Below are 15979 nucleotides of genomic sequence, written 5' to 3' on the forward strand. Positions count from 1 at the left end.
GATAAACGAAAGAAAAACTCACGCGTACCGCTATACAACTCCACTCTAAGACAGTTCCTATTATGTTGCTTGGTTGGATGAAAGCGGAAGTATCTTGCAGACACAGGGACTGGCAATTTGTGTTGGTCAACTATGTGGCTGTTACCTTGCCTGTGAAACTCCTTTCAACGATAAAAAAAAAAACAACAACAAATAAAAAAATTGTTATATATAACATGACGTGTTGCTTGTATAAGTGGCATCGATTTTTGAGATATATTATCATCGCACTGTTTTGATTTTCTATATATTTAAAATTAATCTTGTGACCTGCAATAGCAATAAAAAATATTAAAGTTAATTGGTGTAACCTCTCACCACTTCTGCGCCATTTACATCTTTATAAGGCGTCCAGCCGTTTCCATTCAATGAGTAAGACATCTTGAAGTCTGTAACCCATTCATTGCCATTTCTGTCCCCCTGGGTAGCAACACCACACACTTGAAAAATTGTAGCAAGATCAACCTGCAGCCAATCGTATTTCTTCTTAGCTTTTCTGGCACACCAGCCATCGCCTCTGTCCCCGTAGAGTCGACCGTAAGCGGGCTGGTAACCATCACCATATTGAGAAGAAGCTGTCATGTGATTATCAGGAATTTTGGCTTGATCAGATATTCCTACAGGATTTGTGAAGCAATCATCCGCTGGTTCTAAAGGCAAGCAGTATATCGTATAAAAACACTGAATAATATAGTTGGCACTAAAAATTATTGAAAATACGTTTGCGCACGTTCTTTTTACTCCATTTAACAAATTTTAATGTCTATTGCAATTGTTGTTGTTTAACGCTTATGATGCAAATTTTACAGCAATTTTCGGCGAAAACAAATAATTTTCATTTCGTTTTTCGTTTCAACGAAGAAATTGGTTATCACAGTTTTTAGCGAAACAATTATTTTCAACTTCTTACAACGTTTCAATGCAGAAAACCAAACATTGCGCTTTTGAGCCACAGTTTGCAGGCATAGCTTCTACTTATCTTTTTAATTAGAGATCCGCTGAAAATATTTTAAAGATGATTCGATTACCACGTTTGTGAACTCTGCGCCGTGCACGGACACAATCACAACAAGCGTTCGTTGAGAAGTTATGCAAATTTGTTAAGCATGACGTGGAGTTGCTTGTATCTGTCAATGTCCATTGCTCAGCTGTCAACAGTCAGCGATGTGACCAATCAGATTATGATACTTCAATTTAATTCAATACTGTGATTGCAATGAAATAATTGCATGCACGACCATATATTCTGCATATAGTTACTTTCATAACGGAAAGCAACACACCAAACAAATAGCTGTATGATGAACCGCCTGCAATATTAAGGAGCTTCCTGAGAAACATTCTTTTAAAGGTCCAAGCAGTTGATGTCTAGTGCTGCGAATCTAACAAGCTCTCTAAAAAACTTGACATGCCACTGCACTCAGCTGCACTCTAATTTAATCTCGCCGTAGCCAAATTTCGCGCATCTTGCTTTCCCCCCTACCTCATGCCCCTGGGTGTGCCGACTTACAGTACAGAAGGCTAAAGTTATAACTTGCTTGTAATTACCATCTCTGGGTTTAACCGTACCGCTGAGTGTGCCAGTATTCGTGAAAAGTCAAGAGATCAATAAGATAAACCGTTAGCGATATTATGGCCTATTGTGTAAGTGGGTAACTATTCTATACCTGGTATATTTCTCTTTTCACCCTCTCCCGTTTTTGTAACATCTGTTAGCTAATCTTAGGAATTCTTACAGTTGAGTCCACTCGGCTATATTAGTGATTGTTAAATTCCAAATAGCAGTTAGAAGTGCTGCGTTAATTAGTAGATAAAGATGCGTACCCACCTGGTTGAGCAAGGGTACCATCTTTTTTAATCCACATCAATACGATTAACAAGGAAATGGTTGCCATTATGCAAATAGTGCCTGCATTGCACTTACATCCCTGTAAACGGAGTCAAGTTTCATAAAACAATTCAGTCAACACAGTACAAAGCATTACGTGGTTATGTCAACAAGAAAGTAAGTGTGGTTACAGTGACTGAGAAAACTTTTTATTTTTACTTTGCAACTGAGAATGAACAATGAATTCTATTCTGGCTTTTTTTCCTGTTTTTTTTTTTTTTTTTTTTTTTTTTTTCTTTTTAGTCAAAACCTGCTAGCTTTCGAGTTTCGAGCTTTCGAAAAAGCGCCAAACCTGACTTCAACTTAATGAGAAAATCTATAAAACACTGAGATAATGATCTCAAAATGTTAAATTTATGTAACTGACATTTGTAAAACGACGATTAATGAAAAACGATAAAATTTAAGTATCACATTTTGATAATTATATTTTTGTTGTGTTTTTTAAAAATTTTTTTTGTACAAAGTCGTGTACATGTGATCTGAATACTGTGCTAAGATTGGTTTGCATTCCTATGAATAGTTAATTAATTTTACAATATTTATTTACAAAAGTAAAATCGGAATTACCTAGCTTTCAAGATTGTAGCTCAGCACGAAAGCTCGGTGTCTTAAACTGTTTAGAAATTGAACTTTTCTCATTTGTAATAATTGTGCCCATCGTAAACTGGCCACACATATATTTTACCAGTATATCTCTCTAAGTAATATCTCTCATCTCCGTCTAGTTGTGGCAATGCCGGACTACTAAATATTTAACAATTTTTCGCCGAAGGCGAAGTGATTATTGTTGAATAATCCCCGAGACGAAGTCGAAGGGATTATTCAACAATAATCACTGAGCCTGAGGCAAATAATTGTTTTAGTATAATTTTTAGAGGTGATCATCAAGAATTTAAAAAAATAACGAAAGCAAACAAGAAAACAGCAAACACAAGTGTTCGCTTGCATACGGTGTAAACCAGTTTAAATCATCGATTGCAATCAGAATTTATTTAGTTAAAGCAATAAAACGGAACAAAACAAACACAATGAGAAAGATATCCTTTGTCCCACGCTCGTGTAATGTAGAATAATTTCTTCACTGGAAAGATAGATGTCCGGTACCTTTGTATGATTGTGGATGACTTCTAAGCGAATGTGCGAATCCTCTAAAAATGAGTAGCTCCGGTGAGAAGATAACTAAATAATGTTTGCTCAATCGATCTGACTGAGTTTCTCATCGATCGCCAAAACCGCCGTGTTTACGATCATTTCTAGCATTTCATTTCTTGAGAACCATCTCTTGAAAATATTTTCGGTCTAAAAGTCTTGGTAGTTAATTTGATAAATTCCTAATGTTTAAAATATCCAGGACTTGGACTGGTTTCTTTCAAATCAACGAAATTTTCATTCAGCGAAAGCGGCCATGATTACTTCCCTGGATGTCAAAGGTGGCGTGGCTAAGTAACCACCTCGAGCGGGGTGATTATTTACCTACTAGAAGATGGTTTTTCATGTTCTATAAGAAAATAATGCACGCTTGAGGTCTATAAAAGCTGCTAGTGGATGCCCGAGCCATCAGGCGAGGGCATTCAGCTGCTTTTCTAGACCTCAAAAGTGCATTATTTTCTTATAGGACATAGGAAAACCATCTTCTGGTGGGTTTAGAATATAGCATTAAAAAGAGCACAGAACTTACAAGACTCACGGCCGCTCACGGCATTTACAAACGCATGCAACATTGGTAAAAGTGAAAGTTTAGTTTATTCTTTTCTTTGGCGGCTTCCTTATAAATAAACCAAGATACCATTTAATTCATATATCCTATTTATATAGTCCTTTCTCCAACTACCAAAAGATTCTCACAAAGCCGACAAATGTAGTTGAAATATGTACGCATTCAAGTTTGGTTAAGCCTACTTCAATTTCATTCAAATGAAAATTTTTCAGGCGTTCGTTTCGCAGCAAGTTTTTCAAATTCGCCTCTTATTTCGATTTAAAAAGAACAAAAGTGGAGTGTTCTGTCTTCAGATTGTGGCTAAAAAATGTTTCTTATCTCAAAGCGTTTCGACAGTCCGGCTTGTTTTGCTAAATAATTTCCAATCAATTTCGGGCAATTCACGGCAAAATAGTGGCGTATACAACTGCAAAGGAAAACAACAAATTTCAACGATTCTTTCTTCATCTGTCGCTTCCTTTAGCACTGTCTTAGTTCCATTTAAGCAGGTAAAACGTTTCTGATAAAAACTTGCTGCTTTAAAGCATTATTTAAACAACAAAACAAGAGAATGGAGGCGAAGTCGACGAAGTCGTTCAGCGAAATTCGACAAACAATTCGCACATCCGGGGTACCGGGCTTCTATAGTTTTCAGCTATGTTCTACTAAAAATAATGCCCGCTAGAATTCCATCGCTCGTATACAGCGGCTATATTCTAAAGCCTCATAAGCCGAGCTTCTAGACCAATCAGAATGCTTCAATTCTTATAATCACCTCTGAAATTATACTAAAAGGCGTAATAATAATGCTTATTTTACCTGAAGTATGATATTTGTTTTCGTCTGTCAACATATGGTGACGTTTACCTGCGCATAAAACAACGAATAGATACATTGAAAGTTAATCCCTACGCCGCTGTCATTTTTATTTTAAATTTTTACACGTCTGCGGGCAGCAGCATGAGCACTCCAATTAACTCATTTCAAGTATGCGACATGTAGAGTTGAACTCATTTGCTTGGCGAAAGTTTTTATTATGATTTAAATAACCGGCTTTTTGACAAAAATATGGAATAATCGCGATTTTCTTTCTATAAAGAAAACAACTGTAGCGTGGGTGGATAAACAATGAATTACTCCTTAGTGGTTGTTTCACAAAGCTGTTTAGTCAATAGCTTGTAACTTTCGAGTTTTGCTTTCAGAAAACCAACAGAACTGACTCAAAAGCAATAAAATTAAAAATTGCGTAAAAAAATGAGATAATTACCTTAAAAGGTAAATGTAACTGCCATTTGTAAAACAAGAATTTATGAAAATGATGTAAAAGTAATTGATGCCAGGCCACGTTTTACATTGAGTCATTGATCTATGTTTGAATAATATTTATCTATAAATGTAGAAATCGGCCTTACCTGTCTTTAAAGATTGCAGCTCGGCAATCGAACATTCGGTGCTTCAAAACTGTTTCGAAATGAAACTTTTTAACATTTTAAATTGCTATGCCCACCGTGGCTGGGCCGCAAATACTATCTTTTAACAGTATATTGGAGAAAAGGCTGTTCAACTCAAATTAACGACTGCTTAACGGGAAGAATGTTAGCTGCGCTACAAGAAAGTGAACGTTCTTAATATCGCTCTTCTAAGTCTAGTTGTGCCAATACCAGTAGGACTAAAAAAACCAAAATAAAATGAAGAAAATTCGGCTTTTTTACCTTAAAAATGATTCTTTTTCGTCTGTTAACAGCTGATCGTGTTTACAGAAGTCAGCAACGATAAATTGATTCCCTAAAAAGTTAAGCCCAAAGCAGCTGTCTTTTCTTTTTTTTCTTTTTTTAATTATAATTTGTGCGGACAGCAGCACGAGCGCTCTAATTAACTCATCTTACGCATGTGACGTGTGGAGTTCTCCAAGCAGTATATTAATTATGGAACTCAGTTTCTTGGGGAGAGATTTTTATCAACGACTGAAATAACTGGCCGATTAAAATAAAACACGGATCTTTCAAAGGTAAAGAATATTTTTTTTCTTTTATGTCGACAAGATAGCAGCTGTAGCTGTGAAAGATTAAAAGATTGCAACTGAGAAAGAACAATTTTAAAAGTATCCTTTGGCTTTTTTAACAAAGCTGTTTATTACAAAGCTCGAGCTTCACTTTGGAAAAATCACTATCGAAAAAATGCCATTAAAATTCCATAAACCTGCAAACCAGTGAGATAATGGTCTCAAAATGTGAATGTTACCGACATTTGCGAAACAAGAATTTATGAAAATAAATAATGTCGAAGCGATTTATTTCAGGTCACTTCTTCAACTGAAACATACGATCATGATTCATTTACAAGTGTGGCAAAAAACTTCCAAAATTGTAGCTCAGCAATCAAAAGCTCGGTGTTCTAAAAAAAATGTTCAGGCATGGAACTTTTCAGTTTTTTTAAGAATTGTGCCCATTCTGGCTAGGTTCCAGTTAATATTTTTACAGTTTATTAAAAGATAGGCTGTTTAACTCAGAATAACGACTGCTTCACGCAAGGAAGTAATTAATATCGCTCTTCTCAGTCCAGTTGTGGCAATACCAAGACAACTAAATATTAGAAATTAGAAGGAAGGAAATTACGCTTTTTTTACCTGGAATATGATGTTTATTTTCTTCTGTCAATAGATGATCACGTTTACTAGCTCCTAAAACAACGAATAGGTGCACTGAAAAGTTAATCACCACGTCGCTGTCTTTTTTCCTTTCATCGCATTTGCAGGCAGCAGCATGATTGCTCCAAATAACTCATCTCATGCATGCGGCATGCAGAGTTAAAGTCATTTGTGTGGAGAGAGTTTTTTTTACGATTGAAATGACCGGCTAATTAGTTACCAAAGTAACGATCATCACGGCCGGTTTTGACCCGAATCGATGCCAATGGGTTAATACCTTGTAAGTGAGAATAAACAATGAATCATCCTGTTTAGGTCAAAAGCTTGTAAATTTCGAGTTTACCTTTCAGAAAACCAACAGCACTGACTCAAACGCAATGAAAATGTGTAAAACAGTGAGATAATAATCTCTAAAGGTAAATGTTACTGATATTGGAAAACAAGAATTTATGAAAATAATGTAGAAGCAATTTATTTCAGGCCACTTCTTACATTGCGCGATAAATTTTTGTTTGAATAATATTTTTCTATAAGTGTAGAAATCGGCTTTATCTGTTTTCAAGATTGCAGCACAATAATCGAATGCTCGATGCTGTTTAAAAATGGAACTTTTCTCAATTTTGTGGTTACGTCAGTAACCGTACTTTGCTATAGGGTCTGTTAGTAAGTCCGTAAGATTTTTCATGGGAATAACTGCTGACCGTCACGTTGTCAGAACTCTTCTTAAGTGGAAGAAAAAGAACTGCTGAGCCCGAAACATATGTAAGATTAATTTTTTTCGAAAGGGACTCAAAACTCATTTAGTAAGAACCTTATTTTTATTTTTTTTTAGTCTTACAAATACCACGCAGTACGCGAATTTTTTTCTTTTCACCACGTTGTCAGAACGTATACGACATTGCAGGCTCGTTTTCCCATGTCCTTTTATATTCACGCATGGTTGACCAAACAAAGGAAATGGCGTCTGCTATACGCTCTTCTTCGAGGCAATGTTTTTTGTCCGTTAACGATTAAAAGACATTTTTTTGAAGAAACAAGTGAAAATCAAGGTCTTTAAGTCTTCGTTTTCGCGAAGAAATTCGCAATCTGACACAGACGAAACTTATAAACCCAGACTACGAACTTGAAATGGAGTTGTCAGGACTTGAACGCTCAGCTAAATGCAATAATTGCACTAAACACTTAGAAAAAGAAAATAGGAAAAAAGATAATGTTACACAGACAAAAAAAAAGGAAGGGGCGGACTCGCACGCACCAAGAGCAACCATTATCTTTCAATTTTAAGTTAAATATATTTGTATTTCTCATACAAATTAAAAGAGCTTTTAACCAGCAGGCTTACTTGAGTACATTTAAGGTTAACCGAAATGATGACCCGCAAACGTATTTTTTTTAACGTTTTTTGACATATTTTCAATGTTTGTAACGAATGTTTTGTCCAAATCGAAAATAAACACCAGTTCTGCCTCGTCAAAATTGCAACATTTAGCACCTGTGGAATTAAGTATCAATAAAGTACTTTTAAGTACTATTATAAAGTACGATTTTTGATTTCGTCTGTTAACAGTTGCTCGCATTTACCAACGCCTGCAACCGATTAGATGAAAGGTAAATCCCAACAGCGCTGCCTTCTTTTTCTTTCTACATATTTGCGAACAGCAGCATGAGCACTTCAATTAACTCCTCTCACGTTTGCGGCATGTAGGGTTGAACTCAGTTGCTTGGAGAGAGTTGTTATTAAAGACTGAAATAACCGGCCTACAACAATATGAAACAATTAGGATATTTAAAAATATTGAAGATCCGATACCAGGATTCATTGTAAAAAAGATAAAAAGCGTTCTCTGGCAAAATATTTAAAAATTATGAGCTTTCGACAGCCAGACTGCTGTCTTCGACGGATAACACTTCATTTTTATCCGTCGAAGACAGCAGTCTGGCTGTCGAAAGCTCATACTTTTTAAATATTTTGACAGAGAACGCTTTTTATCTTCTTACAATTAGGATATTCTTTCTTTTATGTCGATAAGAATGCATTTGAAGCGTGGGTGTAAAAAATTATTACCTAAATAATAACTGAGAATGAACAATGGATTATTCTTTAGCAGTTGTTGCACAAAGTTGTTTACTCAAAGGCTTGTAACTTTTGCGCTTCGCTGATAGAAAACCAATAAAACTGACTCAAACATAATAAAAAAATGTCTCAAACAATGAGATAATGATCTCAAAAGGTAAATGTTACTGTTATTTGCAAAACGCAATTTATGAAAATTATGCAGAAGCAATGAATTTCGAAAGGCTGACCAACTAAAATAACGACTGCTTCACGCGAAGTAGGGGGGGGGGGGGGGGGGGAGTCCGCTACAAGTTTAGAAGCACTAAATACAAGAAAATAAAAGGAAGGAAATAACGCTTTTAATTTTTCCTCAAATATAATTTTGGTTGAAAATAAATCACCTTAAGATCTTAAGCTTCTGAAAAACCTACGTTAAGCTTGGCTAGGTTTAATTTCTAATAAAATTTGGATTAAATATACTCCAGTGCTATTCTCAGATTTTAAGATATTAAAACTGGATTTGAAAAGACAGTTAGTTTGTCTCAGTGATTATATCGGTCTCTTAACTATGTGCACAAGCGCTACTCATCGGCAGCACAGTTCAGTAGAACATTAAAAATCTGTGATCACTTTTATTTCTGAAGAATTACCTTAAGCCTCTGCAAAACTACGTTATGTTTAGGTAGGTTAAGTTTGTAACAAAATTTTGGTTTTAATACACTCCAGTGCTTAACTCAGATTTTAAGATATTAAAACGTGGATTTGAAAAGTTTGTGTCAGTGATTACATCGGTCACTAATTAACGTTATCTTCTAAACTATGTTCACAAGCGCTACTCTACTACTTGAATCATTTTTTTTATGGATCCTTTTCCTGCGTTTCTGCTATCTCATCGGTAGGGCACAAAACATCAGTTTGTATGGATGTCATCTGATCGCCAGAGTGCAGACACCTGCAAAAGAACGCACACTAACGAATTTAATTTTGACAGCCTCTTTTGAAATCAACCGCATGAACCAAGATAATTATGAAATCGTTTCTTGAGGATAAAATTCAATTAGGGTGGAAATTGTCTTCGAGTTATGGATTATGTTGTAGTTACCATCTAACCTTCATAGTCAATTTGATATTCTGGCTCTGAGACCCAATTACAGTTCTCGCTGTATCATATGCATAGATTCCTTTAAACCAGAACATTTAGATAGCTGAAGTTACTTTTTTTTTCTTTTTAAGCTATTTGCAAAATTAGTTTCATTCAGTTTCCAGTCTTTTCTTTTTTTAACGTTAAAACATATATACGTATTTATTGAAAACTAGCGATCGTATATTGCAATTCCTGCATTTTGATTGGTTAACAGGCAATGGTATATGTGCTCATTGATCACAAGTATAGTAGCCGATTCGCGTCAAGGGAGCTAAAATGTTGCAATTCTTTGGGTGTTTTTAATAAAACAATTATTCCACTCGCCCTTGTTGGATATGCGCCTCGTTGGCTATCCCTAATAGTATAATTAATTAAAAAAAAAAAACACCAAATGGGGTTACGCAAACGGGAAAAGTACCCATGTGAGGCGCAACCCTAAAATCTAATAAAAAGTATGAGACTAAAATCTAAAATTTAATAAAGATAAATAAATCTAACTAATTACAAATAGTTCGCAGGAAGGTGCAAGTGAAATCACCCATTAAGAGCGGTCAGCGTGGCAAGGGCAGGTATGGAAAAGGAACTAGGTGCAGGGTATCTCAATATTATAAGTTGTGTCCAGTAAAGTGAAATAAGTGCTCAGGCTAAAAGGATAAGGAAACTGCATTCAGGTATTGGCGCACCATTCCAAACAGATATTTATCAACGTTTTGCTATATATCTGCAAAACTGTTGAGCTGGTGTTTAGCCTTAAAATTAAATACCAATGATTATTTTCGGTTTACTTAATTGCATGTGCAGTGGGAAGCGGTGGCATAATGGTTAGCGCGCTTGACTCCGAGTCGAACGGCCCGGGTTCGAGGCCTGGTCGGGGCGCTGCGTTGTGTTCTTGGGCAAGACACTTTACTCTCACAGTGCCTCTCTCCACCCAGGTGTACAAATGGGTACCGGCGAATTTACTGCTGGGGGGTAACCCTGCGATGGACTAGCATCCCATCCAGGGGGGAGTAGCAATAGTCCTAGTCGCTTAATGCTACGGAAACCGGGATAAGCTCCGGATGTATGAGCCTCATGGCTCGGACACAGACTTTACTTTTTAATTGCATGCACGCACTCACAGAGACTCCTCGTTAGATTTGATCAATAACTTCTGAACCATAGAACGAGTTGTTAGCAGCGAGCAAATCTCAGTTTGTGTCTCTTGATGGCTTGTTGTGTGGCTGTACGCGGAAGCTTGATAGTTGTTACACTGCCCTTCCACTTCGTTATCATCTCTATGCTCATCTTCCTCAAGGGTGACATCTATAGCTCCACTGTTTTTCACGGAAGTTAGTATGGTAGGCATTTCAATTTGCTCTGTTTGCAGCTGGTTTGCAAGAACATTCTCGTCAACAAAGGCAGACATTTCTCCTTGGAAATCGTTAAGAGGAAGAAGCAAAGCCAGGCAGCAAGAAAATGACCAATGAGGATTTTGTCGCCATGTCTTCAGGTAACGATATAAGAACACTGCATACTGAACTAAAAGCAAACGAGAAAAAATATACGTGTTTGAAAAGCGAAAGCTATCATATGAAGTTTCTGTTCTGGATAACTTAGCTGGTTAGTATCAAACCCAACGTTTACTTCTGCATATTATTATTTTTTCATCGGAGACACTGGCATGGATTTGCTACTCCATTAATCCGAATTTAAAAATTAAGTTTATCGATATTGATTGATTGAAAGGAAATTACCACGATAAGCCAGTTAATATTGCTATACTGGCTAGCTTAAGTCAATATATGGTTTGGTGGAAATAAATATGTAAATTGATGTTAGAACGTTCATTTTTTTGCTCACTCCATGATCATACAACAAGCCTTTTCTCTTTTGAAATCTCAAATCAGATTTGCATTACAGGAAGTTAGTCCTTCTATAGTGTAATCGCTTTGTTAACTTTCTATTCAGACCAGGCTTCGTTTGGTTTTCAATGCAACGACCGGCGAGGAAGGGGAATCATATCCCACATCCTGCAGGCTTTCGTCGCACGAAGCAGAAATTTCTTCTTGACCTCTAAACAGACGCGATATTTGATTTCTGTATGTTCCTATGACGTCAAATAAAGCCATCAAATATAATACAATGAATAAAAAGATCCTTCACAGATGTAGTATTACTATAGACAACGTTTGTCGCGATAACGTTTAAAACATCAGAACGTTTAGCGCCATCTGGTAGATTAAGCTGGATCCATGCTGCAAAATTCCGTTACCACCCTGGTCTGAATAGGATTAACGTATACCCCGCTTTTAAACTTCATTTAACAAGGAACATTAGTATCGAGACCATTGTCTTACCGAGAACCAAGCCGATCACCAACGTATTTGCTCCAAGTACTAAAGTCTTAAACAAGACTGCGTCCAAGTACGGGTCAATCGAGGCTGGAATGTTCTCGGCCGGAATTCTGCTTACTGCTCCAATACCAAGGTTGATAACGGTAACAGCAAGGGATATCGTCATTAATCTGTTCTCGATCGTGTTTTGTATAGGTTTGATCCAGGCGAAAAGCACTCCATACATCCCGGCGATGACCCATGCCAAGCCAATGTAGGACCTGCTTTCTTGGCCCACAAGAATCAGACCAGAAGTAAGGACAACTTTGCGAGAAATTTCGACTAATTCCCAATACCACGAACGCTGCTTGTAGTTTTCAAAAAGGAAACGCAACCCTGATATAATTTCCATGCTATAACCGGAACCCTGAAAACCCTTTTGTTTTCTCCAAATGGCGATGAAGGAGACTACAGGGAGGGCAATGATATAAGCAATAGAAATGTAGGCTCCAATAAGCAAATGGTCGTACTTTGTACCTTGGCACTGTATGCTGTAATCGGCTTTCATGTACTTGTAGCACATCTCTTCTTTCTCATCTCGGCAAAGTTTTCGGCAAGCAAGCGGTAGGACATTGGCCGTTTTGGAACACGTGCTGAGGTACGTTACGTACAATAAGAAAAACAAATTTTTATAAACCTGTTCTTTCGTCTGTGAAATTTTTTCCGATTTTTCTACCTCCTCCAAGCGTCGACTTCTTGATATGACCATTTTACACACTCCATACGCAAGAACCGAAAAGACAATTACAGCAGCATTTACTGCCATTATCGCAAACAGGCTTCCGAAGGCATCCACATGTAACCCCGGGAAAAAGCAGTCAACAGGTGCAATCTGAAGTATATTCATCTGGAATACTTCTGAATATTTGGCGATAAGTTGTAATGAGTCTGGCCATTTTATGAAGGAGAACGCTTGCAGCAGACCATAGGTTACCTGATAAAAGCCAATTACGATCTTAAGTTTGGACAACAGCATGTCTGTCAAAGCGCGCCCTCCGTCCTTCGTAATCTTTTTCCGGCCTGTCCACATCAAAAGTACAAGGATTATTAATACAACGACTGCAACTATAGACAGTTGTCCCACCATCCACCTCTTTGATGGGCAACGTTGGCACGCTTGTAATTGCTTATAGTATCCTGAGCTGCAGACTTCACATAGTGGACCTTCATACCCATCCTCACAGGGTGAATCTAAGCCACCCTTACACGATTCTTCTCTAGGACATCTGTAAGGCGTCGGTATTGAATAAGGGAACTGTACGCTGGAAGCATCTAATGCTGGCGAAGATTCTAAGAGATTTTCAATGAAATATCTGTAGCGATCTTTGTGTGACTTGTTCCGCCATTCCCACCAATAACCAGATTTTAAGGAAGCATAATCATATTGGCATTTCAGTCCTCCTTGTCCACATTTGTGACATTTCTCAAACATATGAGTTCGATAAAATCCTTCCAAGCATTGGCAAGCGCGGTATCCAGCAAAGAAATCTGTTTCTGTTCCTATTGAAGATTTAAAAAATGCCACATATTTTTTAAGGCAATTTTCCTCAATGATACATTATTATTGTAATAATAGTCACCGAAGTGGGCGCAAATTCATTTAAAATGAAAAGGGAGGGATGCTATAATCTTAATTTTGAAGCTTTGATCAAGATTTTCTGCCTCCCAATCATTCTTCTAAAGTTTAGAAACAAGATAACACATGTATAAGCAGCGATGGATAAGAAAAAGAAACGCGTTTTTATGTTTTTGCTCCGATAACAATTTACAAACAACAATTTCTGGAGTGCATTCTGATTTTCTAAGAAAACGTCATTTTTTCCCATACCATATACAAAGTACAAAAGCACAACAGAAGTTACCAACTATCGAGAAGCGTGAAAGACGAGAAATAAACACAAAAGCAATGAGGACAAAACATACAATCCAAAAGCCACCTAAGTGAAATGCAAACCCTCGCCGAAAAAAAAAACGTTTAAATACTTCACTTCTTTGAAGCGAAATGCGAAGAAGTACAACCAGACTTCCTAGGAACAGGTTACCTCTTAGTTTTGAAGACGGAAGATGTAAGCATGATTTTTTTCAAGAGAGAAAAAGCTTAGGTAAGCTTAACTTAACTTTGGAAGCTGTTAATTAAAGCTGGAACAATTGTATGTATTAAGATTGACAATGTTTTTCATAAATTACACAGCATGCAAACATACTGACGGTTAAAGAAGTTAAATTTTATTGAGGAATGAACCCATTATACCGTGCCTGCAATAGGACTGAGTTTAACTTTTTTTTTTGTTAGTACGCTTGAACAAAGTACTATGCTTTTCCCAAAAAGTAAATGTCCGACTGACATACAGTCAAGCGATTGAGAATACTCAATAGCTCCGCACTGATCTGAGTTAATACGTTAGTGGAAGAAAAGAAGACTCGGGTGCCGTACTAACGTACTAAAGGAACTTTGTTATAACAGAATAACTACACCGACTCGTACGATAGTACCAACGTACTAAGAATTTGTGAAATAAAATTATAAATTTATAATACTCAGATCGCACCGTATAAAGATTGGTGTTGTTGTTTCGTACTAACGTACTAATAAAAAGACGTCCAATGAATATTAGTCAATAATAATGTATGTAAGGAATTGTAGAATGTACGGGTCTTAGGAACGTACTAACGTACTTAGGTATTTACTTAGGTATTTGGAGAGTATAATTGTCTTACGAACATACCAACGTACTAAGGGAATTGGAGAGTATAATTGTCTTACGAACGTACCAACGTACTAAGGGAATTGGAGAGTATAATTGTCTTACGAACATACCAACGTACTAAGGGAATTGGAGAGTATAATTGTCTTACGAACGTACCAACGTACTAAGGGATTTGAAGAGTATAATTGTCTTACGAACGTACCAACGTACTAAGGGATTTGAAGAGTATAATTTTTACGAACGTACCAACGTACTAAGAGATTTGAAGAGTATAATTTCTTACGAACGTACCAACGTACTAAGGGAATAGGGTTTTCCGATTTAGCGGAAAATTCACTTAAATGGAACACATTTTTCCGCCTATTGAAAATCTTATTAAATTCACTTAGTTAACCCATTAAAAGTACATTAATCTGCTGGCTTGTTTTCTCTGTTTTACTATCCCTAAGGAAAGTGGGATTCTACGGTAGTCTAAAATGTCAAAAGCTATCCCAGAAGAAAATGATGTTGCCGTCAAGTTTGGGATTGGGTTCAACAGTTTTTTCGGGACCAAACCGAAAATTTCCCTTCATCGGATTGACATAAAAGTTACACCAGTTATTGCTCTAGAATTTCGTAATAACGGTAAACAGAAAACTCGAAATCAGGAAATCTTAAATTTTGCGCGATCCACGTTTCATTATAAAGAGCTATTACCAATATAGCAAAATGTGGTGCATTGCCAATAAAATATGTAAGAATTAAAAAAAAAATATTTTTCTATTTCGAATAAAATGCACAAAAATACCACTTGCGGCCACATTTCTCAACAGCCTGCACAATCATCATATCTTCAATAGGTGTGTATCGATGATTTGACATTTTACGCTTTGGTAGCTTTTTCTTCCGTGTGTGTTGTCCACTGCTCGAGGGCAGTGTAATATCAACATGCAGTGCAGCTCTCAAAAAAGTATTGCTCTCGTTAAATGACAGTCCACATGACATTGCCACAGTTTCGAAAGAAAGAAGAATTAGTTCTGAAACAAAAGGCAAGATAGAAAACAAGAGACGTGTGATGTTCAACTGTTGAACGCTCCTAAGGTGTGACAAAAAAGGTGATATGTGATGTTTACCCGTGGAATTTTTATGTGCAAATGAAAAGAAAACAATAGAACAAAAAGATACCGACTCATTTTCAACTCCCGTCTTTCTATTTATTTTGTGGCAAAAAGCAGGTTGCAAAACCTTAGAGAAGTGTGAAGTTCCACAAATGGCAACTGTTTGGATGTAAAATAAGTTGTGAAAAAGTTATGCTGCGAAAACTTTCATGTTCGTTCATGTTTGGGGTTTACTCTGGTGTAAGAACTTGTAAAATGTTTCTTTGTTTTGGGGGCTATTGTTTTCCTGCTTTTTATTGTTTCGAGGTTCTTTGTTGTCTTGGTCATTC

At 36.8% G+C, this 15979-nt stretch overlaps 1 protein-coding gene across 3 annotated transcripts in view; it reads right to left on the minus strand.

The window, feature by feature from the left end:
- Window positions 1-1916: 1916 nt before the first annotated feature.
- Window positions 1917-15979, minus strand: part of LOC144661375 (uncharacterized) — a 36338-nt gene continuing 22275 nt past the window's right edge. For 2 of the 3 annotated variants that reach the window (XM_078522107.1, XM_078522105.1), the window contains 3 exons: window positions 11810-13345; window positions 10592-10991; window positions 9174-9281 (listed from right to left, as the gene is read on the minus strand). In XM_078522107.1, the coding sequence (XP_078378233.1) occupies window positions 9188-9281; window positions 10592-10991; window positions 11810-13345 (2030 nt within the window). In that variant the 3' untranslated portion in view covers window positions 9174-9187. Of the gene's footprint in view, window positions 1968-4445; window positions 4494-9173; window positions 9282-10591; window positions 10992-11809; window positions 13346-15979 lie in introns of those variants that run through there. The other variant, XM_078522106.1, reaches the window with a different exon arrangement.

This window comes from Oculina patagonica, chromosome 7, assembly GCF_052425735.1.
Source record: "Oculina patagonica isolate OP01 chromosome 7, crgOcupat, whole genome shotgun sequence".
NCBI classification, from domain to species: Eukaryota; Metazoa; Cnidaria; class Anthozoa; order Scleractinia; family Oculinidae; genus Oculina; species Oculina patagonica.